This window comes from Sorex fumeus, unplaced genomic scaffold (genome assembly GCF_029834395.1).
Source record: "Sorex fumeus unplaced genomic scaffold, SorFum_2.1 ptg000055l, whole genome shotgun sequence".
NCBI lineage: Eukaryota > Metazoa > Chordata > Mammalia > Eulipotyphla > Soricidae > Sorex > Sorex fumeus.
In genome coordinates, this window is record NW_026606112.1 from 5,014,772 (window position 1) to 5,040,390 (window position 25,619).

Sequence of the window (25,619 nt, forward strand, 5' to 3'; positions counted from 1 at the left end):
AGCGATGATAAAGCTGCTAGGGTGTTTTCCTTAGACCTGGCGGCTCCAGGTTGGACCCCCAGCATCCCTACATGGTAAGTGACCCCAGAGTGCAGAGCCAGGAATAAGCACCTGAACACCACCAGGTGTGGCCCCAAAAGAAAATTTAAATTATGTTAATGAAGGGAGGGTCTGAGAGAGAGTGAAAGTACCAGCCTTGCAAATGACTTGTTTGATCCCACCCATGCCCAGAGCGAGGAAGAGCCCTAAGCACTGCTGGTGGTGGCTGCCCCCATGGTATCTGTGAAATGTGCTCCAAAAACACTGTACAGGGGCTGGAGCAATAGCACAGCAGGTAGGGCGTTTGCCCTGCATGCCGCCAACCCGGGTTCAATTCCCAGCATCCCATATGGTCCACCAAGCACCGCCAGGAGTAATTCTTGAGCATATGAGTCATCAGTAACCCCTGTGCATCGCCAGGTGGGACCCCAAAAGTAAAAATAATAATAATAAAAATAAAAACACTCTACAGTTTTGTTTTGTTTTTTTGGTTTTGGCTTTTTGGGTCACACCTGGCAATGCTCAGAGTTACCTGGCTCTGCTCTCAGGAACCACTCCTGGTGGTGCTCGAGAGCCCTATGGGATGTCGGGTCAGCTGCGTGCAAGGCAAATGCCCTCCCACTATGCTATGGCTCTGGTCCTATAGTTTTGATGTTGTCTGAAACAATTTTGGAAGGGTTCCGTGTTTAAGGCAAATAGCAACACAGGTGCAGCTCATGAGCTTTACAGAGGCACTGTTCCGTCCTCCCCCATCCCCCACCCCCCCCCAGAGACAGAGCAGGACACCTGACCATCCTTCCTTCCCCATATGGCAAATCTGTTTTTGGAAACAGATTTTGGTCTGTGATCAAGCTCACCTCCACAAAGAAAGTAAGTCCATCTCCCTCCTCTAGAGAAAAGTACCTTATTAAACATGTCTTGGAAAAGAAAAAAACTTGAAAATAGTACTAACAGTAGCACTGTAGCACTGTCGTCCCATTGTTCATCAATTTGCTCAAGCGGGCACCAGTAACATCTCCACTGTGAGACTTGTTACTGTTTTTGTATATCGAATATGCCATGGGGATGGTTTTGGTTTTTTTTTAATTAACTTTCTTTTCTTTTCTTTTCTTTTTTTTTTTTTTTGGTTGGAGGGGGCACACTTGATGTTGCTCAGGGCTAATTCCTAGCTCTGTACTCAGGGATTACTCCCGGAGGGCGCAGGGGACAATATGGATGTCCCCTGCATGCAATATGGGGTACTGGGATTGAATCCCGGTCAGCCACATGCAAAGCACGTATCCTATCTGCTGTACTATCTCTCTGGCCCCTAAGACTGAATTCTTACACTGGGGAGATAGCTCAAGGAGCCGAAGATCAAGCTCTGCGTGTGGGAGCCCTCCCCCGAGTATGAAGTACAAGCATGCCAGCTGTGGCCTACCAAAATTCTACAAAATTCTACAAATTTGGGCCCTGGCACTTAGTGTTCAGGGACCCAGCAGCACCAGATAGAAATGGAGATTCCATACACAAGGTACGAGCTCCATTCCTTTGAGCTTCTTCCCAGACCTAAGACATGCCTCAGTGATTTTACTGTTTATTGGCTATACCCCACTGTGCTCAGAGCTTAATCCTGACTCTTGTGCTCAGGAATCACTCCTGACAGGGCTCGGGGGATCGGATGTGATACAGAGATTTAGTTCCCTCGTAATAATTTTGTTTTGTTTTGTTTTGTTTTGGGGGGCCCATACCTGGTGATGCTCAGGGTTACTCCTGGCTCTGTGCTCGGGGGACCATAGGGATCCATCAGGCCCTCTCAATGATTTTTGAACAAAGCAGGAGTTCTTCGTTGCTCCTTTTGACCTCATAGTATCAAAGTTAGACACCAGAACTTGACTTACTCTCAGTCTCTCAAGTGTGTAAAATGGAAGCAGACAAAATACTTTGTATTTATTTTCATCTACACAACACCTTTTGAAAATTGTAACATTACTTTCCAAAAGGCTGATTAGCCATCACTTCAGACCAGAAAATCTGGGCATTATCGCTTTTCATTCTTTGGAACAAAAACCACTTTAAAAGGGCAAGACTTTCTGTGGCCCCCACTTGGCCACCAGCTGTGTTTCAGGAAGTGGGGGTTCTGGTGAGAGTTCGGAAATGCAAGCTGGATCGCAGCGGTCAGCCTAACAACTATTATCTGTTTTCTGTGTCTCCATTTTATTAACACTTAAATGAGGCAGGCCTTATCTGACTCACAAAACAGGTTTGTTGTTTTTTTATTTTTTTAAACAAGAACACTTTCTTTTTTTTTTTTTTAAGTGTAGTCCAGAACTGGCCCATTATTGTTTGTGCAGGAATGCCTAACGGGTTCTTCCGAAAAAGCAGCTCATTCCTCAACCTGCCATCCCGGAAAGTGGGCCAGCCAGTCAAGTGGACAGCAGAGGAGGCGTGCGAGAATGATGCCCCACTGACCTATGGGGCCTTTAAAAGCTGGGGAGCAGCGTTATCACCCCAAATCTGGCACTGCCGAGGGTTTGGTTTTGTTTTTTTTTTTTTTGGGGGGGGGGGAAGATCCACTACACTCCCCAGCTGGTGGGAACGCTAGAAATCGTCTCCTACCCGCTTCGCTTCCGCGACCGCGAAGCCCTGCCTAGATCTCTGACCCCCAGGGGCACCCCCAAAGAGATCCCAGCGCTGAAAGAAGAAAACAGAAAAAAAAATTCTAAACTTTGAGGAAAGCAGCAAGCAGAAAGAACTTACTTAGCCAAGCAAAGGCAGATCTCAAACCTTCCTAAAACCCAGCTTTTTGAGTTTTATTTTTGACTCCGGGACTCCGAGCGCGCCGCATTCCACCGAGGGACCCCCCGACACCCCGGCGCAAACTTAGATCGGGGGACGACGGAGCCACGCGGGTGGGTCCCCACCGGCCGGCTTGGCCGCGCGGGGGGTCCGGCGAGGCGGAGGGGCGCCCCGGTCCTCGCCGCCCCGGCCCTGGAAAACGGGACGGGCACCCCCGGACCGAGAGCGCACCTGGTGGCCGGGCCCCGGGTCCCCCCACCTCCACCTCTCCCCGCGCGCGCCGCGCCCCCCGCGCGTTCCCCGACGGTTGCGCGCCGAGCGCCCGGTAACCGCCGCCTACCTTGGCCACCCAGCTGAACAATGGGGACATCGCGGGCCGGCCGGCGGCGCGTCCCGGCCCGCCGCTCCCGCTCAGTCCCGCCGCCAGCCCGGGAGGCGGCGGCGGGCGGCAGCCGGGGGCGGGCTCGGGGCGCGGCGGGGCGCGGGCATCGCTCCCCCGCGGCCGGCGCGGCTCCTCCCCGCTCGTCACTGCCCGCCGAGGTCGCGGCCGCGGGGCTGCCGGGACGAGGAAGGGAAGTGGGTGGGTGGGGAGAGCCGGTGGGGGGGGGGGGGCGCTGCGCGGAGCCCCGGGAGCGGCCCGAGCGCGGTCTACCCCGCCCAGCCGGCCCGCGCCCGCCGCGCGGCGGGAAGCGCAGCGCGCCCCGGGTCCTCTTCCTCCTCCTCCTCCTCCTCCTCCAGGCGGACCCCGGGCGAGCGGGGCGCGCCGCTCCCGGGCCTCGGGGTGAGCCGGGCAGGGAGCGCCGGAGGGAAGCTCCCGCTGGAGGCCTAGCGTGGGGGCGTCCCGCCAACTCTTGCCAGCCTCCCGCAGCCCCGGGCCATCCCTGAACAAAAGGCCCCTGAACAAAAGGGCCCGCGTTTCCTGGGACCTTCGCAATACCCGAGCCGGGGGTGGGGGGTGGGGGGTTCTTGGAGACGCAGGCACGCAGATTGGCTACCCCCCCTCCCCCCGGTGCCCTCCGGTCCCCGGACTCTGGGGAGTTACAAAGGTTGGTGGGCTGGATTTCAGACCAGGCTTCCACGTGCAAAAAAAAAAAAAAAAAAGCCTTTGTGGGGGGCCAAAGAGAGAGCGCAGTGGGTAGGGCGCTTGCACTGAGCCAAGGAGCCAAGTCTGGTCAGATCCTGGGCATCCCCTGTGGTCCCCCCACCGCTGCCAGGAGTAATCTGAGGGCAGAGCCGGGTGTGGCCCAAACACCGAAACGAAACAAAGGAGTGGTGACCTTCTACCTGGGTCATTTGTGAAGGACTCTAAGACTGTCTTGGGGAAGTGCTGGGGTTGGGGCGGGGGCGTGTTCCTCCTTCCCTAGCTGTCCTCTAGCTTACTGTTGCAATGATTAGGGGTCACGACGCGCCTGATTATGGTGTTGGAAACAGGACCTTGGTGCTGCGGGGGTCGCCCACGTGACAGCCTCGTCTCCACCCCACCCCACCCCCAACACACACACTTTCAGCTTTTGTGCCCGCGGAGGAGCTTGCTGGGGATGGTACCGTGGCCCTCACTGCTCCCACACACAGTGCTCGCAGCGCTTGCGGGGAACAGAAGGGGCGTGCGCGAGCCTGGCTGCCCTGAGCCTGAACCTGAGATGGACAATCTGCTGCCCAGCAACGAGTCCCGGACAACAGCCTGCCAGGGCCATGGATGCATGGAGTGCATGTAGGCATTGCTGAGCGTCCAACTTTCCAGCTTGACACAGGAGGGCAACTTTTGGCTACGCTTCCCAACACCACGTGTTCCCAAAGCATCTTAGGGGGCCAGCCCCGCCTGGGTATCCCCTGCATCTCCCAGCCCTAGTAGCCTGGCATCCTGGGGCCCTTGCATGGAACAGTGGTGGGTCCACTTGGCAGAGTATCGCTGCGAGGGGTGGGGGAGTAGGTTTCCGAAGCATTGCTTGGTACCTCCTCCAAAAAGAGCCCTTCCAGGTTCCACAGCCTTGCTACTCAAAAGTATGGTCCACAGTCCAGCAATCTCAGATCACCTGGGCATTTTGTAGAAATACTGGCCCTCGCTCTCCACACGCTCCGGTGGAGCTTCACAAATAAACCCTGGACCATGCAGCCGCATTTGCAGCTGCACACGTGAAATCTCATACCTCACACCACTCATACTCCAAGAGTAGCGGAAGACTCAACCTTTAACAACATATTAGTAATCTCGTCTAGAAGAGCTTAATGGCTCCTGGGTGAAATGCAACAATCTTCACATACTCTCCTCTAAGGGAAGTTTTCTGGAGCATTTTCAGCGGTTTATTCATAACAGACAATATAAAATAAATCGTTTTGGTTCTTCTTTGGGGCAGGGCTTGGGGTTTGGGACGGAAACATCTGAAATATGGTGGTGGGAAGGTGTCATGGTGGTGGGATTGGTGTTCAATATTAGATGTAATAAAATATTGTGAACTACATTCTAAAAATTAAATTTTTAAAAGAAGAATAGATACTTTACAGAACTAAAAAAAAAAAAAAAAAAGAAAGAAAAAAGAAATACTGGCCCTGCCCTACCCTGAGCAGATTGGACATTAGCATTATTTCACCGTGATTTCAGGTTGCTAGTATGCATATTAAGTTTGAGATACACTTTGCACCAGTATGTTCATTGCAGCACTGTTCACAATTGCCAGAATATGGAAACAGCCCAAGGGCCCGAGAACAGACAGCTGGTTTAAAGAAACATTGGTACATCTATACAATGGAATATTATGCAGCTTTTAGGAACGATGAAGTAATAAAACTTGCTTTTAAGTGGATGGTCATGGAGAGTATCATGCTAAGTGAAATGAGTCAGAAAGAGAGGGACAGAAATAGAATGACTGCACTCATTTGTGGAATACAAAATAGCATAATATGAGACTAACACCCAAAGACAGTAGAGACAGGGCCAGGGAGATTTCTCCACTGTTGGAAGCCTGCCTTATGAGCCGGGGGAGATTGTAGCTGGGATAAAGAAGGGATTGCTAGATCAATGATGGTTGGAGGGATGGCTCGTGATGGGAGATGTGTGCTGAAAGTAGACTGAGGACCAAACATGATGGCCTCTCAGTATCTGTATTGCAAATCATAATGCCCATAAGAGGAGGGAGGGAGGGAGGGAGGGAGGGAGAGAGAGAGAGAGAGAGAGAGAGGGAAACTCTGCCATAGAGGCAGGGGGAGGGGTAGGATGGGGGGGTAAGGAGACTGGGGATATTGGTGGTAGAAAATGTGCTCTGGTAGAAGGATGGGTGTTTGATCATTGTATGACTGAAGCTCAAACATGAAAGCTTTGTTAGTGTTAAAAAAAAGTTTGAGATGCACCAGGATGCAATTCATTCATGTTAATCTATCTTAAAAAATTAATTACTGGGGCCACTATAGCGATAGCACAGCAGGTAAGGCGCTTAGCTTGTATGTGGCCAACCCAGTTTCGATCCCCAGCATATGGTCCCCTGTTCCTCCCCAGGAGTGATCCTTGAGCCCAAATACCCCCTATTCTCCCCCAAAAAATATTACTGATGGAGCTGGAGAGATAGTACAATGGGTAGGGCACTTGCCTTGCATGTGTCTGACCTGGATCTGATCCCTTTCACCCCAGGAGTGATCCCTGACCACTGCCAAGTGTGGCTCAAAAAAAATTAATTAATTAATTAATTAATTAATTAATGACCAACAATCCTTTCAGAAAGTGGTTCAGCAACTGGACACTATAAGTAAGGCACGCCTTGAATGCAGCTGACCTGGTCCCCAGCACCCCTGAGGACCCCAGAACACCATCAGGATAAACACCTGATAACAGAGCCAGGAAAAAGCCCAAAATACAACCAGGTATGCCCCCCCCCCCAAAACTCTCTTCCCCCGCCAAAAAAAAAAATTGACTTAAGAATTACCTCTGTGATACACACTTGGACAAAGGGGAAGAAGGGAAAATATAAGACTGCATTACATTTAGGAGAATAAGAAGTATTTCCTGAAAAAAAAAAAGATATATGTATACACACACACACACACACACACACACATTCAGACCAAATCCTGAAACTGAAAAAAATGTTTATGACCTGCAGGTGACATAAACATAACAAAGAGCTAAAACCTGGTAGAGGGGGCTGGAGCGATAGCCAGCAGGAAGGGCATTTACCTTGCACGCAGCAGACCTGGGTTCGATCCCCAGCATCCCATATGGTCCCCCCCTGCACCGTCAGAAGTAATTCCTGAGTGCAGAGCCAGGAGTAACTCCTGAGCATTGCTGGCTGTGACCCAAAAAGCAAAGCAAAAAAAAACCTGGTAGAAAGTAAAGAACGTTTGGAGGACTCGCTTGGGATGGGGGATGCGTGCTGAAAGTAGACTATAGACCAAACATGATGGCCACTTAATAACTGTATCAAAAATCATAACACCTAAATGGAGAGAGAGAGTAAAAGGGAATAAGGAAATGTGTCTGCCACAGAGGCGGGGGGGGGGGGGGGGGGGGGGTTGGGGAGGGATACTGGGACCATTGGTGGTGGAGAATGGGCACTGGTGGAAGGATGGGTACTCGGTCATTGTATGATTGAAACGCAAGCACAAAAGTTTGTAAGTCTGTAACTGTACCTCACAATGATTTATTAAAAAATAAAATATAAAAATAATAAAAAAATTTTTTTAAAAATGGCGGGGAGAGACTAAAGCTCTCCTGACCCAGAAAGGTTTCCCTCTGCCTGATCCAGGAGTGGACAGACCAACTCCGAGCCTTCATAGCGAGTAACCCCCAAGAACTGTACACCTTACACTTAAGAAATATCCATGGTAGGGGCAGGAGAAACAGTTAGAGATGGGGGTTAGGCCCTTGCCTGGATCCTGACGACCCAGGTTCAAATCCCCAGCACCACATATGGTGTTCCCCTAAGCACACCAAGAGTCACTCCTGAGCACAGGGTCCTGAGCACCTCTGAGTACGCCCCCAAATCAAAATCATTAAAACTTGGAAGGTACTTTTTCATTTTATTTTGCCCTGCCGGGAACTGAGCCCAGCTCTCACCCTGCAGGCGGGTGTGGGCTTTCCCTTCAGCCACGGCTCTGGCCCTGGAGCCCCGTGAAATGTTTTAGTTCACTGCCAACCTGTGGCTTGCCCATCACACTGCACAAAGAAAGCCTCTGTAATAATCGGACTTTATTAAACATTAACATCAGCCAGGCTAACTAATGGCATACTCAAAACAATTTCCCTGAAAATGCCACACAACCTCTCAGCCGAAAACGTACCTTCCCCCCAAGAAGCTGTATGTAAGCCAAGATGCTCTCTCTCCCCCTTCCCTCTCTCTCCCCCTCCCTCCCTCTCCCTCTCTTACTCTTCCTCCTCTCTCCCCCTTCTCTCTCCTTTCCTTTGTTCTCCTCTCCTCTCCCCCCTCTCCCTCTCTCTCTCTGTCTCTCGCTCCCTCCCTCTCTCTTGCTCCCTCCCTCTTTCTCCCTCTTCTCTCCTCTCTCTCCCCCATTCTTTCTCTCCTTTCCTTTCCTCTCCTCTCTTCCTCACCTCTCTCCCACCCCCTCCTCTCCTACCTCCTCTTCTCTCTTCTCTCTCTCTCTCTTTCTCTCTCTCTCTATTTTGGCCACAGCCAAAGTGTCAGGCCTTACTCCTGGCCTCCTGGCTCTGTTGCTCAAGGATCACCCCTGATGAGGCTCAGGAAACAATTTGCGATGCTGGGAATAGAGCCTGACTTGACAGCATGCAGCACCCTACCCAAGGTACCTCTCAGGCCCGGGCAGCTGTAATTTTCAATAGCTACCAGGTGGTTCCCTTTCAGCCCAAGAGGAGAAACCTCCAGACAGAGTCGGTCATTGATGGATCTCAGACAATGCTTGGTCCCCAGCCCAGTCTGTCCATTAACTGCCGCATCTTGGAAGGGGCGGAGTGGAGGGCAAATGATTTTGCTGCTCTGGGGCACAATCAAATTCAGGGACCTAAAAGGGCAGGCGGGATGGATGAAGGGGTAATGAGGGCCAGGCGGGGGACATGGAGAATTCATCCTTGGTGATCAAAACACTACACTCAGCCGAGCACACTGTGTGGGCTGAATGGGGACATTATGGGTGCTGGCCCTTGGTTTACTTAAGGCTTGGAAGTGCGTCAATGTGACTGTGTGCATCATCTGTTACAAATCACATGTATTAAATGATATTGAATATTTTATGCTATCTACTTGTGTGTGTTCACAAAAAATGGGTGTGGACACACTCTCCGGGTTCGGTGGTCAGGCCACTTTCCCACCTCGGATGGCCAACGGTGATAGACAAAAGAAGGAGGAAACAGGGGCCAGTCTGGTTGGTGATCAATTGCCATTTATTCTAATCTAGTCTTCCTCTGCCTCTTCCAGTCTCACTCACTCCCATATTCCTTCTCACGCAGCCCAGCCTCACAACCTTAGTTATATAGAACAATCACCAAGTGTTAGGGGTACCAATTACACAATGGTCATCTTAAATTTACTTCTTTTGTTTGTTTGTTTGTTTGTTGGTTTTTGGGTGTCACACCTGGTGATGCACAGGGGTTATTCCTGGTTCTGCACCCAGAAATTACTCCTGGTGATGCTCGGGGGACCATATGGGATGCTGGGAATTGAACCTGGGTTGCCTCATGCAAGGCAAATGCCCTACCCGCTGTGTTATTGCTCCAGCCCCTTAAAGTTACTTCTTAATAATCTTTCCAGTCATTCTGTATGGACACAGTAAGAGAAATATTAAGCCTATAGGGTGGCTCTCCTTGGGACAGGAGATGCCAGATTATAGTCCTCAAACAGATTAATCTTTCCTAATCCCTGCAGGGTCCTTGTCCAGTTCCTTATTTTTAGGTCATGACAGAATTTGTCCATGACCATGCTCTTAACTTACTATAAGTTTTATGGCACTTGGCCTGTCCCATTTTGATGCCAGGGTAGCTCACAGCTTGCTTTGGTCCATCCAGTCCCTTCGTTGGGACCTCCTTTTGGGGTGCCAGGAACTAAGGGCAACTGAGACTTAAGTCAAGTATATATGACATATGTCCAGGAGTAAATATTATTGGGAGTCATTTAACTCCCAAGTAACAAAAGCATAGCATTAACTGTCTTCCTGTGTCTATACAAAAAGGACATTGCTCTATGCAAAGGCCAAAAGGGAAAGAGAAAAGCAATATTTCAATTACAAATACAAAATTCAGATCTCTGAAGAATCTGATTTTACAAGTCACAGGTTCTGGTTAGGGGAAAGGAGTGATTAACAGATAGGGACATAAAAGGAGAAGTTAAAGATAATTAAAGAAGTTAAAGGAGAAGTTAAAGATGAATACTGAGGAAATGGAAGTGCTTGGGAACACTGTGATGGTTAGTAAACCTAAACTCCTTGCTTCATTGGAGGAAAACAGGTGGAGGAGGAAGGAAAAAACTAATGCTATCCCACAATACTAAACTATATATTTCTATATGTATAGATATGTATTTCTATACCATATGCTGTGCTAAGTTTACACGAAATATATATAGTAATAATTTCTACACCATCCAAAATAAATACATATAATGACAGCGATGTTGACTGTCAGGATTGAGAGCCAATCCTATTATTCTGATAGCACAGCGGGTAGGGCGTTCGCCTTACACGCGGCCAACATGGCCGACCCGAGTTCGATTCCTCCGCCCCTCTCGGAGAGCCCGGCAAGCTACCGAGAGTATTCGATATGCCAGACACAGTAACAACAAAGTCTCCAATGGAGACGTTACTGGGCCCGCTTGAGCAAATCGATGATCAACGGGAGGGCCTTTACCTTTTGCCTTTACCTACTTAACAAAACAGTGGGTGGGAAAGAGAGTGATGTACACAGACAGGGAGATAGGGAATGACAGGCGATGGCAGTAAATTTTCTAGGAATAGCTCTGACATTGTGAAAGCCAACCTTGCAGAAAACAGGAACTAAGGCCTGATAAGACCCTCACCTGGCGCCAGCAACCGACCCTGAGGAGATCGGAACGCTCCCCATGAAGGAAATTCCTCCAACGCCCTCAGACCTCTCCCTTAATCCGATTAACTTTAGTGATTCAGCCCGGAGAAGACTTCAGAACAAGCCAGACCAAGACATCCCTATAAAAGCCACCTGAACAGAGGAAGGGCACACATACGCTGCCCAAGCCCATGTGCTGCTTGTACCCACGTGTTCAAGCACATATGTTGCCTGCATCTCCCCTCTTGAGATGTGTACATTCATGCTTTCCTGTCTAATGTCGGGATATTGTAGGGGCTCTCTCCGCCCTTGGAGAAGCTCGGGTTCTCTCTTCAAACATGTTACTCTCCACTCTTTCCCACTTTCTCTTCCTCCTTCCCTTCAAAACCTCCAAATAAAAACTGTAATTTCACTGCTCGTCTACTCCTGAAATTCCTTTCTGTGAGATGAGACAAGAACCCAGTAATCCTGGGTCCTGGGTGGCAGAGGTGGATCAGAGAAAGTGACCGTCTTTCTCCTCCACACTTCACATGAGCCACCTGTGGGGCCCACCAACATCAATAGTACAGAGGTTAGTACAGCTGTCTTACCCCTGATCAACTCCAGTTTGACCCCCAGCACTACATCTGATTCCCTGAGGCCCGCCAGGAGTGATCCCTGAGGAGAGTCAGGAATGAGCCCAGGGCACAGCCCAAATCCAGTCCCCGCAATGCCCAGAGAGCATGTTGCAGCCCCATCTTCAATCCCCCACATCTCTTAAGGGAGGGCCTCAAGATAGTACCAGAGGTTAAAGTGCTCGGTTGCCAGCAGCCCACCTGGGATCCAGTCCCAGCACCACATATGGTCCCTGGACACCAATCCTATGCAAAGGCCAGTGACGAAACCACCTGCCCTGAAAGTGAGGACAAAACCTTGGTATCTGGTGCTGCCCACATGTCCCAAGCATGGTCCTGGTTGCCCTGCGCTCAGGGACCTCAGCATTATAACAATATACAGATCCCTATGTTATAACAACATGCAGTTCCCAGCACATCACAGAACCCAGAGCATTCAAGGCCTGTGATCATGGTGGAACCCCCAGCCCACACCCTGATCGAGCTTGTGTGCAACCCCAGTCACTGCAACAGTCAACGGGGCTTGGGTGGGATTGCAGGGAATCTGTACTTCACAAAAACAAAGACGAAGAAACAAACGTTTGTTGGAGGAGAGTTAAGAGGCATTTGCAATAGACCTGTGCCAATAGGATCTACTGTAGACCCAGGACTGCCATCTTTCCATGGACTTCCAAGGGATGACTTAGCTCTGCACATGGGTATCCTGAGTTCGAACTCCACACCTTGTGCTGAGAACTACCCAGAGCTATCACAGAGCACTGAGCCAGGAGTAGCCCCCAAGTACCATTAAGTGTGGCCCAAACCTCCCCCAGCCAAAAACCTAAAGGGACGCATTAGTAATTTTATTTGGTTGTTTGTGGCCACACTCAATGATGCAGAGAGCTTACTCTTGATTCTGTGCTCAGGGAGGACTCAGGGGTCCATATGTGTTGGCAGAAATCTGGGGACAGTCAGATCAAGGCTAGCACCCTACCCACTGTACTACTTCTCTGTCCCCTTGATGGGATGCTTTAATGCCTCACCAGCTCAATTTTCTTTTCTTTTTTATTTTCTTTACTTCTTTCTTGTTTCTTTCTGTGTCTCTGTGTCTCTCTCTCTGTGTCTCTCTCTGTGTCTCTCTCTCTCTCTCTCTCTCTCTGCTTATATTTTGGCCCCATCTGCTATGTTCAGGCAAGCACCCTACTTGTTATACTATCACTCCGACCCCACACCAGCTCAATTTTCATGGGACATTACAGAGGATCCTAGGGAGAGGATTTTAGAGAATGATAGTTGAGGTTGTGCAACCATCCTTTGCCAACATAAAACTGTGTTAGGAGGGAAAAAATATTGTTGAGCAAATAAAAGAGGGGGATACCTAGAAACTGTCAGAGCTGCTCCCTACTAAGCCTGACCATGAGCCTCCAGCCCTGCCCAATGAACTCTGCAACTCCAGCTCTAAGAGGAGGAGGAGGAGGAGGAGGAGGAGGAAGGGGAGGAGGAGGAGGAAGGGGAGGAAGAGGAGGAGGAGAAGCACAGGAGGATGAAGAGGAGGAAAAACAGAAGGAGAAGCAGGAGGAGGAGGAGAAGGAGGAAAAGGAGGAGGAGGAGTGGGAGGAGGAGAAGCAGGAGGAGGAGCAGGAGGAGGAGGAGAAGGAAAAAGAGAAGGAGAAGCACCAGGAGGAAGAAGAGGAGAAGCAGGAGGAAGAGAAGGAAAAACAGGAGAAGCAGGAGGAGTAGGAAGAGAGGAGGAAGAGGAGGAGAAGGAGGAAGAGGAGGAGGAGGAGGAGGAGGAGGAGGAGAGGAGGAGGAGCAGGAGGAGGAGGAGCAGGAGGAGGAGGAGAGGAGGAGGCGGAGGAGGAGGAGGAGGAGGAGGAGGAGGAAGAGGATCTCACGAGCTCAGCCTGCTTGCACCAGAGCCGGGAAGACCCCACTGCCCAAGGAACTCAGCGCCAGAGCCGCCAGAGCCCGGCACCATGAAGCCACCATCACTTAGCACGTGTGGATTCCCCCACTCTGGCAAACACGGTGACTTCCACTCAACACCATTCTGCTTCTCTCTGGGGATAACTTCCGGTCCCTTCAGTTTAGGGCTCAGCTCTCTAGACTGCCCTCGCCCCACAAGACTTGCAAGGCAAGTGTGATCCCAGGCACTGGGGCCCTACCAGTCCAGACTCGTGCTTCTGAGGCGCCCACCTTCTCGGCCTGGACTCCTGCGCCAGCAGCCCTCAGAACGCTGGCATTTGGCTTACTGTAGGTCGGATTTTCTAGACAAGGCTCTCCTCGGAACAGCCAGGTGGAAGAGATGTGCGGGGCAGAGAGTGCAGAAAAGGCTCTGGTGCACTGGGTGTGATGCTCTCATCCCCATTTCCATGGAGACCCAACCAGAAGCTCTCTAAACCCCACCCGCTGGGTCCAAACAGGCTTTATCACATGGGGCAAGACTGATTCCATCACTGGTCATTGGCGACTGGACTCCAACTCCGGTCCTCCTCCCCTCCTCCCAAGATGGGAGAGTGGGAGTGAAAGTTCCAAATCCTTAATCACCAGGTTGGTTGCCCTGGCAACCCAGGGGCTTTCCAAAAAATCACCTCATTAGCACAACAAAGAATACCTTTATTGCCTTCCTAGCAGGAAATTCCAAGGATCTGGGAGCCGGAAGGGGGTTTGAGTAACTGATGGGAAATATATTCAGTGTGTGACTATTACATTTTGGCTGTTCGGTTTGTGATGCTGGGAATCGAACCCAGGGACTCACACAGACAAGGCCAGCGCTCCACCACAAGCTACAGCTCCACCCCAGTCTGTGAACATCCATCAGTACTTGCGAACAACATGTGTCCTCATAAGGGATCCCTAAGTGGGTCGGAGCTGACGTCTGACCCCCCCCAAGAGCTGAGACAGAAGCAAGGATGTTCTGGCAGATGAAACAGCTAAGCATGTTTCACGGAGGGGTTCCCGGAAGTGGGAGAGAGAACTGGCTGCAAAATGAAGACCCAGCTAGCAGGCAGGAAAACTCTGAGGTTTGCACAAATGGACAAGAAAACCATGCCTTTCAGGGGCATGGGGGCTGGTTTCCAGGTTCCTTGGTTTCCAGGTTCCTCTCTGGAAACCAAGCCTCACCTGGACACAGGAGCAACTGCAGTGAGAGAACTGCATCTTATTTTTATTTCATTTTTATTTTGTTTTCTATTTAGAGCCACTCTGAAATTGGGGATCATTCCTGGGGGTTCTCAGGGTGTCATAGGGAGTGCCAGGGATGAAACCCACATCTGCCAAGCTGCCACAAGTGCCCTAGGGACAGGGCTTTAGAAATGATAGTTGATGGTCTGCAGCATTCTCGGCCAACATTAAACTTTGTTTCTAGGAGGGGAAAAGATTGCTGATCAAATTCAGAAAAATTGATGGGGGGTGGGGAGTCCTCCATTTGGAAAAATTGCATAGCCATGGGGAAAATTACATACTAAAACTTCAATTGCATTATTCATAAAAAAGGTAAAGGTAAAGGCCCTCCTGTTGATCGTCGATTTGCTCAAGCGGGCCCAGTAACGTCTCCATTGGAGACTTTGTTGTTACTGTGTTTGGCATATCGAATATTCTCGGTAGCTTGTCGGGCTCTACCGAGAGGGGCGGAGGAATCGAACTCGGGTCGGCCATGTTGGCCGCTTGTAAGGCGAACGCCCTACCGCTGTGCTATCGCTCCAGCCATGCGAAGTCCAACCAAATGTGCACAAACTGATGGATGATAAACAAAAGGCGGCATGTCCCTACAACAAAGACAACACCTTTAGAAATGACAAATATTCACTCAAGAAAGGAACGTGTATTAGGGCCTGCCGCCCTAGGGCCGAGCCTTTGAAACTATGCCAACCCAAAGACTAGGAACGCCTGATTCCATTATACGAAACATTCTGGGGCTGGAGAGACAACATACAGGGTTAAGGCACTTGCCTAGCTCACAGCCAACCCGGTTTCAATCCCTGGCACCACATGTGGTCCCCTGAGCACTTTCAAGAATAAGCTCTGCATACATCCAGGTGTGGTTCAAACTCCCCCTTCTCCCCACCATGGAAAAAAAAAAGATGGCCTTCAGCAATGTGGGTGCATCAACTAATTTTTTGAGTAATCAACAGATTGATTTACATCAATGTAGGCGAATGAATCAATAGATTAAGGGTCCAAAGGGGACAGAAATATGCAAGAAGGGGCTAGATCCATAGCATAGCCAGTAGGGCATTTGCCTTGCATGTGGCCAACCCAGGTTTGATCCACGGCATCCCATATGGTCCCCTGAGTACTGCCAAGAGTGCAGAGCCAGTAGTAACCCCTGAGTATCGTGAGTGTGACCCAAAGAGAAAAAAAAGAAAAAGGAAGAAAGAAAGAAAGAAAGAAAGAAAGAAAGAAAGAAAGAGGGAGGGAGGGAGGGAGGGAGGGAGGGAGGGAGGGAGGGAGGGAGGGAAGGAGGGAGGAAGGAAGGAAGGAAGGAAGGAAGGAAGGAAGGAAGGAAGGAAGGAAGGAAAGAAGGAAGGAAGGAAGGAAGGAAGGGAGAGAGAAAGAAAGAAAGAAAGAAAGAAAGAAAGAAAGAAAGAAAGAAAGAGAGGCAAGAAGAGCAAATTCCATCTCTTCCACATCTTCCAGCTAGTACATTCATCTTCTGAACTCAGGCATCAACACTCCTGATTCCTGCTAAGGACAAACACCAGTGCCCCCACCCCCACCCCCACTTCTTCCTAGTTCTCAGACCTTCCGTGGGAATGGATTGGGCCTCTGGCTTTCCTGGTTCTCCAACACACATTGGCCAGGAGTTTCTCAGCCTCTATAACCACATGAGCCAACAAGAACCATAAATCTCTCCTGGCACGCGCCTCTCCACAGGCTCCTCGTTCTGCTCTATGGGACGGTCCTGCTTCGTGCAAGATGATAGGCTATAAGTAATTTACCACACAAATAAAACAGGAATAATGGGCTGGTGGCCTCAGGTTCAGGGCTGAGTTTATAGGCCAGCAGTTGGCATCAAAGGGAAGGTTGTGTGAGGACGAGAGAACTTAGAACTAATTCTGGGATGGGCGGGCCTCTGGGAGGTCACTCCATATTTTCCTTTCCTGTTTTACGAGTTACTATGTCTAGCAGCACGACATGGAGCCATTTGGTTTTATTTATTTATTTATTTATTTGGTCTTTTGTGTCACAGCCGGCCATGCACAGGGATTACTCCTGGCTCTGCACTCAGGAATTACTCCTGGCGGTGCTCGGCGGACCATATGGGATGCTGGGAATCGAACCCAGGTTGGCCACATGCAGGGCAAACACCCTAACACTGTGCTATTACTCCAGCCCACGGCGCCATTTGTTCCTTTAACTATCGTTCCAGGGATGACACACCATGGCATCAGGGATGAAAGCAACGCTAGGGTGGTGCTGGCATTAATCTCATGCCTTCAAGGCAGGTGATCTACCAACGGAACCTCATCCCTGAGCCCAAGATTTAGTTTATTAGCCAGAATGAGCGGCAAACAGATTAGATTATACTTTCAGTGTCTCCAAGTTCCTTCACTACATTTATCCAAAAGTCTCTGCAGCCTAACTAGAAATATTAGGGAAGACTTTAGTATCCGTACAAAAGAGAACCGTTGACTTCTAGAGGCTACTGAGCAGCATACATTTCACAATGTATACATTTCACAAAGAATACATATCAGGAGGTGGAGGGGGTGGTGGAGGTTGGGCAGAGACATAGTACAGCATGCCTTGACTGCAGCCCACTTGGGTTTGATTCCGAAGCACCACATATGGTCCCCTGAGCCCTGCCAGGAGTGCCCTGAGCACAGAGTCAGGAGTAAGACCTGAGCACAGTCAGGTGTGGTCCAAAATTAAAATTAGAAGAAGAAAATTAAAACAGAAAAGTACACTTGGTACCAATTTCACCAAGCTCAGGATGACTTCTCTCTCTCTCTCTCTCTCTCTCTCTCTCTCTCTCTCTCTCTCTCTCTCTCCCAACACACACACACTCCCCAACAAAATGGCATCACTTTATTAAAAAATAACAATCTAAAAAGTGACTTCAAACCAGTTACATTAATATGCTTTTCTGTTTAAACATCCATTTCCTTCTCAATGTTTTGCTTAATATGAGCAGTAATCATGTTCACTTTTTACTTGGTAAGACATCCCAAAAATAGAAACAGGATTTTTCTATTTTTAACTCAGTCTATAAAGTTTAAACAAATAATCTTCTCTCAAAAGTACAGGACACATATGTTTCAAATTCATGGAAAAACCCAGAGGCAATGACCTCATCAAAGTCAACACGGGAGCCAGAGAGACAGTTCAGAGAGCTGGAGGGGTTTTGCATGAACTTTGCCTGTAGGAGCCTTGGGCTCATCCCTGGCACCACATGGTCCCCAAGAACAGAGGCACAAATAGCCCTTGAGCTCCACAGAGTGTGATCCAATCCTTCTTCCTGGCCCTCAAATTAGACTGACAGATACAAATTCCTATTTCCTGATCGCTTTTTGGTTTTGGGCCACACCCAGTGATGCCCAGGGCTTACTCCTGGTTCTGTATGCAAGATTTACTCCTGGTGGTGCTCGGGGGACCACATGGGATGCTGGGGACCAAACCTGGGTTGGCCACATGCAAGGCAAATGCCATCCCCACAGTACAATCACTCCATCCCCAAATTCCTATTTCCTAATCAAATTCATTAGTGAATAAAACCAGGGATAGACCCCTCTCAACAGTCACAGGAAACAATTCACCATCTATCTGCTTGCCACCCTGTGCTTCATCAGAGGAGTGGCCGAGTCACACTGTGCACAGCTTGTGGTTGCTGAGTTCTCCAAAACTCAGAAAGTGCCCTCTGGTCCTCAGACACAGCTCGAGAGCCTGAATGTGGCACTACGGCCTTTGATGGTATCTGGATGGATTGGCTTCTCTTCTCTGTGTGCCGGCCTCTCCTCCATCATTCATATGCTCTTACAGGAGCCTGGGAGCTTCCCCTCATTGGGGGAGTGATGCTCTGGGTCAAGTGCAAAGAAATTTAGCTTTCAGAGGAGTTATATGTATCTAAAATGGTCTCAGAGACTAGTCTTGGGTAGGAAGCTTATGGGGTGGGGGTGGGGGTGGAGGGACAGGATGAAGGGGGATGAGGGACTCTGGGACGCTGGTGGAAGAAAGATGACACTGGTGGAGGATGGAGTGCTATAATGTTTTATGCATGAAACCCTACTCTTTTTTTGTTTTGTTTTTGTTTTGGGGTCACACCAAAACAAATGCATAGGGGTTACTCCTGGCTCATGCACTCAGGAATTACTTCTGGCGGTGCTCGGGGGACCATATGGGATGCTCAGGATTGAAACCTGGGTTGGTTGCTTGCAAGGCAAACGCCCTACCCGCTGCGCTGTGGCTCCAACCCTGAAACCTCACTCTTAACAGTATTGAAAATCATGGAGCTTAAAGTAATTAAATAGTAAATACAGTGACTTCAGGGTCAGAGAGAGTGTGCAGGGGCTATCTTGCATATGGTCAATCTGGGTTTGACCCCTGGCACCCCATAGGGCGCCCTGAGCCCTACCAAGAGTGATCCCTGAGCAAAAAGGCAGGAATAAGCCCTGAGCACTGCTGGGTGTGGCCACAAAATATCATGCCCCCAATTTTTTTTTAAATCATTTTACAAATTAGTCACAATATTTGATTACACATAATATTCAAACACCAATCCCACCACCATTATACCTTCCCACCACCAAATTCGAGATGTTTTCATTCCAAGCCCCAATCCCTGTCCCAAAACACAACCAAAAGAATATATTTTGTATCATCTATTATTAAGAACTACTGAACAAGCTTACAAGAAAGTGTTCATATAGGAAACAGTTTGAAGATTGTTCTATTTTGGCAGGAGCCATTAAGACACTGATAGGATATCACTAACATGGAGCACAGCGGTAGGGCGTTTGCCTTGCACGCAGCCAACATGGCTGACCCGAGTTCGATTCCTCCGCCCCTCTCGGAGAGCCCGGCAAGCTACCGAGAGGATCTCGCCCACACGGCAGAGCCTGGCAAGCTCCCCGTGACATATTCGATATGCCAAACACAGTAACAACAAAAGTCTCCAATGGAGATGTTACTGGGCCCGCTCGAGCAAATCGATGATCAACGGGAGGGCCTTTACCTTTACCTTTACCTAACATGTTGTTAATGTTTGGGTGATGTGAGCTTTATATCTGAAAATATGTATATATGCATATATATTATATATTTCCCTCTATGGTTTGTTGCCTACTGTCTGAACACCATCAAATGTGGTGTGGTAATTATGGAGAATGGGTAGGGAGTGTCTTATGATGTGTCCAGGAATATGTCCACTCATGTGTGAGGCTTGGCCCAAGCATGTGGGAGTGGTCTGGAGTGTGACGTCGGTTGGGTTGTGGAGGTAGGTCGGCTGCTGAGGCTGGGTCCCTTGGGGTGGGGCGGGCTCTCACCCACCCTCCTCTGAGGAGCTCCAAGTGAAAACAGCCTGGCACGGAGGTGCACCCATTTTTTTTTTAATTAAAAAAATTTTAAACTTGGGCCAGAGTGATAGTACAGCGGGTAGGGCATTTGCCTTGCACGTGGCCGACCCTGGTTCGATCCCTGCATCCCATATGGTCCGCTAGCATTTCCAGGAGTAATTCCCGAGTGCAGGGCCAGGAGCAATCCCTGAGCATCGCCAGGTGTGACCCAAAAAGCCACCAAAAAAAAAACCTTTTTTTTTAATTTTTAAGAAGTCCCACTCAAGGGTCCTCGGGGAAGCTCAGGGGTCTTGCCCTTGCCCGGCAGCTGTGAGACCTGGACTTGGATCCCTGGAACTGTCCCACATGCATGGGATCCCAGCAGCAGCACCCGAGAACCTCTGAGTACCATGACAGTCTGTGTGGTATCCGCACACTTCAAGTCCTGCAGCACAACTGCAGTGTGTGAGTGCGTGCTCAAGCCTGTGTAGTGTAACACAGCAACACAGCAACACAGGGAAGGAAGGAGGGGGGAACCAGGTGGGCCCAACAGTTTGTGCACCTTTGGGATTGACCCTCCCTCCCTGTCACCTTCCCTCTCTCCATCCCTCCCTCCTTCTCCCTCCCTCCCTCCCTCCCTCCCTCCCTCCCTTCCTTCCTTCCTTCCTTTCCTTTTCACTCTGTTTTTTTTTTTTTGTCTTTTTTGGGTCATACCAGGCAATGCTCAGGGGTTACTCCTGGCTCTGTACTCAGGAATTACTCCTGGCAATGCTCGGGGGGGCCATATGAGATGCCAGGGATTGAACCTGGGTTAGCTGCATGCAAGGCAAACACCCTACCTGCTGTATTATTATTGCTCAGATCTCTTTGTTGTTAATTTTTTTTTTCTTTTTTGGGTCACACCCAGCGATGCTCAGGGGTTCCTCCTGGCTTTGCACTCAGGAATTACTCCTAGCAGTGCTCAGGGGACCATATGGGATGCTGGGAATTGAACCCGGGTTGGCCGCCTGCAAGGCAAACGCCCTACCAGCTGTGCTATCCCTCCAGCCCCATTGCTCAGATCTCTTTAAAGGGGACCTTTTTCCTCTGCGGAAGGGACTGTCTCAGCCAGAGGCCAGTGGACCCACTGCATGGCCTCAGGCTGTCGGGATTGTAATCTGGACCTGCATCTACTCTCACAAGTCCAGCTTTGACCTCCCAGAACCCTGGCATCTCCCTCAGGAGGGCTTCCAAACAGGAGCTGTACCAATTGCCCCAACCATGGGTTTGTGTGTCAGTCTTCACGGTGGGGGAAACCATCTTACACATGTCCAGGTGGGAAAGGCGGAGGTGCCCAAGCTTCTGGAGCTTTGGGGGAACCCTGGAATGGGTTACCGTCCTCCAGGGAGCAGCTCATATGGATGAAAACCTGGGGTTCCGGGGTCGGGGCTACATGCCGGAGGGTGCAAGGCCCTGAGGTCAATCCCCAGTACTGCACGGAGCCCTGGGCACACTGGGTGATGCCCGGGCGGCCCCCAGCCAAGCTGGACCAGAGTGCACCGCATTGAGAACTGTGCTCTGAAGTCACCAGGTGTGCCTCCCCTCGCCCCCCCCCCCACATACACACACTCACTTGAGCACTTCTGAGACTCCTCAACCCCCCAAACAAAATCTGTCTACAACTCTACTGCCGCCTATCTGAGGGTTGGAAGAATGTCAGGAAGGAGGAAACATCCCCCGAGCTCTAGTGTAAGCATGGGTTGGTGGGTTACATGCACCTGGTGCTTGTTTGTCTGTTTTGGGGGGTCACACCCAGTGATGATCAGGGCTCACTCCTGGCTCTGTGCCCAGGGATCACTCACGGTGGGCTTGGGGGACCCTATGGGGTACCACGGATTGAAGCCAGGTGAGCGGCTTGCAAGGCTAGCATCCTGCCTTCTGTACCATCACTCTGGCCCCAGGTATTGCCTAGGTTAGCTGGTGAGTGCTCATGGCCATCCTGGTGTACACCTCGCAGACATGAAAACTGTCAAAGTGCCCGGATCTCTGCGTCTGCGTTTATATATTACACTCTAGTGCATGTGTTAGGAACATACAGATGCCATAGTGCCTGTCTCTGTGTGTTTATATAAGCCAGAGTGCATGTGCTATAGACATACAGTGCTCCAGTGTCTGTGTCTGCATTTACTTACTAAGTATATAGTGTGTATCTGTCTATTTATGTACTATAATACAGCACACAGATTATAAACATACATCTTGCTGTAGTATATATCTCTATCTGTATCTGTGTTCATTGATTGTGTTTTATCTTTTTTTTTTTTTTTTGCTTTTTGGGTCACACCCAGCAATGCACATAGGGGTTACTCCTGCCTCTGTACTCAGGAATTACTCCTGGCGGTGCTCAGGGGACCATATAGGATGCTGGGAATCGAACCCGGGTCGGCTGCATGCAAGGCAAACGCCCTACCCACTGTGCTATTGCTCCAGCCCTCATAGATTGTGTTTTATAGAAACACATATACTGTAGTGTCTACCCTGGTATCTACATTTATTTCTGTACTGTGCTTTAGTACATGTGTCAGAAACAGTGCAACAGTGTCTATGCCTCAGTGTCTAATTTATTTATGTACATGTGTATAGTGCATGTGTTTTACAGAGTGCTATGGTGCCTATTTCTCTTTTTTTTTAATCTACAGTCTCCTGCCCCCGCGCCTGGCTGTCCTCACGGGGGCCCCTTGGAGGGGGGAGGGTTGAATTTCTCTCCACCCCCCGCTCCGGGCAGAGCCCCAGCGGCTGAGAACCTCCGGAGCCAGCCACGGCCATGCTGGGACCACTCTCCACACATCCGGACGGGCCTCATGCATGAAAGAATTGGCAGAGGAACCCAGGCATGCGGGTCCCGGGGCTGAGGTCTCCAAGCCTACTTGGATTGGGACTGGGCCTTCTCCAGCCAGACCCCCCCCCCATCTTCCAGTAGGTAGGTGTCACACCCACCAGCTGCCGACAGTGCTAGGTTGGTCCCATCAACGGCCAAGACGCAGAGACTATAAAACCCAGCCCCTGGAAGCGTGCGGCCGCATTTGCGGCCGTGCAACATCTTATTATCTTTCCTTTGGAGAACCTGGCAGGCTACAAAGAGTATCCTGCCCGCACGGCAGAGTCTGGCAAACTTCCCGTGTCGTACTCAATATGCCAAATACCAGTAACACTGATGGGTCTAATCCTTCTAATCCTGAAAGAGCATTGAAATGGCTCCTTTAAAATCTCAGGGCTAGGGAGAAGGAGATGTTACTGGTGCCTGCTTGAGACAATCGACGAACAACAGGATGATCGTGATCGTGATCTACTATGCTACGGTGCATGTGTTATAGAGAGAGAGAGCTACAGCTTCTTAAAAATTTTTGTTTTTAATTTTTTTGGTTTCGGGGCCACACCCGGAGATGCTCAGGGGTTACTCCTGGTTCTGCACTCAGGAATTACTCCTGGGGGTGCTCAGGAAACCATACGGGATGTCGGGGATTGAACCTGGGTCTGCCACAAGCAAGGCAAACGCCCTCTGCATTGTAGTATGGCTCCGGCCCCCAGCCTGCAGCTTCTGTGTCTCTGTGTCTCCAGCACTATGTTTCCAGAGCACTTACTACACGATGACTTCCCAGTTGGTGGCTGCAGATCTGGTAGCTGCTGTGTGCAGAGCTGTGGATTTAAGCCCTGACTGATCCATTCAGTCACTTGTAAATACCCACCACACACACTTGCATGGCACTCCTAGGGGATGCTGCAGCTAATGAGACACCTGCCCCTAGAGGACCATGTAGGGTCCAGTGGGCCCACAGAGTAAGTAAACAGGAAATGTACCAGGGGGAGGGAAGCGCTTGAAGACAGATAGCCAGGGCCACAGCTGCGGGAGTGAGCCTCCGCCTCACCCAAAAGCCAAGCAGGAATGCGCTGGGGAGAGAATAGAGGACCCCGCCCCCCCCCCCCATAACACCATGGATTCTGATACAAGCCTTCTTACAGCATTTTTAGTTTCTTGTTTTTGGCCTTCCAACCAATCAGAGACTCAGAGTTTCCTCCCAGGGACTCTTGTCCGGCCAGATCAGCAGTTTAGTGGGAGGTCCCCAGGATGCAGTGCTGCTCCAGCCCCAAGGGGCCTGTACCGGAGCTTGGGGGGAGTCCAGAGCTGCCCCTATGGAGCTCAGGAGACCATCTGGTGCTGGGGATCGAACCAAGCTTGCGGGTATGTAAGTCAAGGCCCTCAGTCCCTGTAATGCTTCTCTGGCCCTCAAAGGATTTTTAAGTGATAAAACATTTCCTCAACATACACTGGTAGAGGAATGGGTGTTGGAACACTGTATGACTAAAACCCAATCTTGAACAGCTTTGTAATGGTCTATCTCAGTGATTCAATTAAAAAGCTAAAAAAAAGAAAAAAAAGACATTTCCTCAAAATTCAGTAGAGAGGGGCCAGTGATAGTACAGTGGGTAGGGCATTTGCCTTGCATGCAGCTGACATGGGTTCTATTCCCAGTGTCCTATGTGGTCCCCCAAGCACCGCCATGACTAATTCCTGAGGGCAGAGCCAGGAGTAACCCCTGAGCATTGTGGGGTGTGATCCAAAAAGCCAAAAAAAAAAAAAAAGTAGAGAGACCAAAGAGAGAGCAAGCACAGCCGACAGGGTGCTTGCCTTTGTATACAGCACACCAGGGTTTGAGCCCCAGCACGAATATGCTCCCCCAAGCCCCGCCAGGAGCAGAGCCAGGAGTAAGCCCTGAGCACAGCCTGATATGGCCATATTAACAAAAAAAAAAAGTAGCACTGTAGCACTGCACTGTCGTCCTGTTGTTCAACCATTGCTCAAGCAGGCACCAGTAACGTCTCCATTGTGAGACTTGTTACTGTTTTTGGCATATCGAATACGCCACGGGGAGCTTGCCAGGCTCTGCTGTGTGGATGGGACACTCTCAGTAGCTTGCCAGGCTCTCCAAGAGGGACAGAGGAATCGAACCCAGGTCAGCCACGTGCAAGGCAAATGCCCTACCCTCTGTGCTCCAGTCCAACAAAAAAAAGTAAATTGAATAATACAACAAGACTGTAGCTACCGTCACGGCCACTGTCACTGTCCTCCCGTTGTTCATCGATTTGCTCAAGCGGGCCCAGTAACATTTCCATTGTGACACTTGTTACCGTGTTTGGCATATCGAGTACGTCACAGGTAGCTTGCCAGGCTCTGCCGTGCGGGCGAGATACTCTCGGTAGCTTGCCGGGCTCTCTGAGAGGGGCGAAGGAATCGAACCTGGGTCAGCTAGGTTGGCTGCATGCAAGGCAAACGCCTTACCTGCAGAAAGATAGTACAGTGGGTAGGGTGCTTGCCTTGCGCATGGCTGACCCTGGATCAATCCCCTGTACTACATATGGTCCCCTCACCCTCACCAGGAGTGCTCTCTGAGCACAGAGTTAGGAGTAATCCCTGAGCACTTCCAGGCATGGCCTAAATAGCCATAAATAAATAAAATCAATCTAATAGATATGTATATTTATAAGGTTTGAGTTGGATTTTTTTTTATTGTTTTGGGAGGTTCTGGATTTGGGGGCTAAACCCAGCTGTGATCAGGGCTTAGTCATGCAGTGCTGGGATTGAACCAGAGTTAGTTGCACACAAGGCAAGCACCCTACCCACTACACTATCTCTCTGGCCCTGACTTTTCATTTGGGGGGCCACACACAGTGATGCTCAGGGGCTACTCCTGGTTCTGCACTCAG

At 50.1% G+C, this 25,619-nt stretch overlaps 1 protein-coding gene across 3 annotated transcripts in view; it reads right to left on the reverse strand.

Moving 5' to 3' along the window:
* TBC1D1 (TBC1 domain family member 1) overlaps positions 1–25,619 on the reverse strand; it is a 204,104-nt gene that overhangs the window by 100,343 nt on the left and 78,142 nt on the right. Inside the window, exon 1 of one of the 3 annotated variants that reach the window (XM_056125551.1) lies at positions 3,158–3,301. The exons of the other annotated variants lie outside the window; for them this stretch is intronic. Coding sequence (XP_055981526.1) covers positions 3,158–3,187 — 30 coding nt within the window. The 5' untranslated portion in view covers positions 3,188–3,301. Of the gene's footprint in view, positions 1–3,157; positions 3,302–25,619 lie in introns of those variants that run through there. 3 annotated transcript variants of the gene reach the window in all.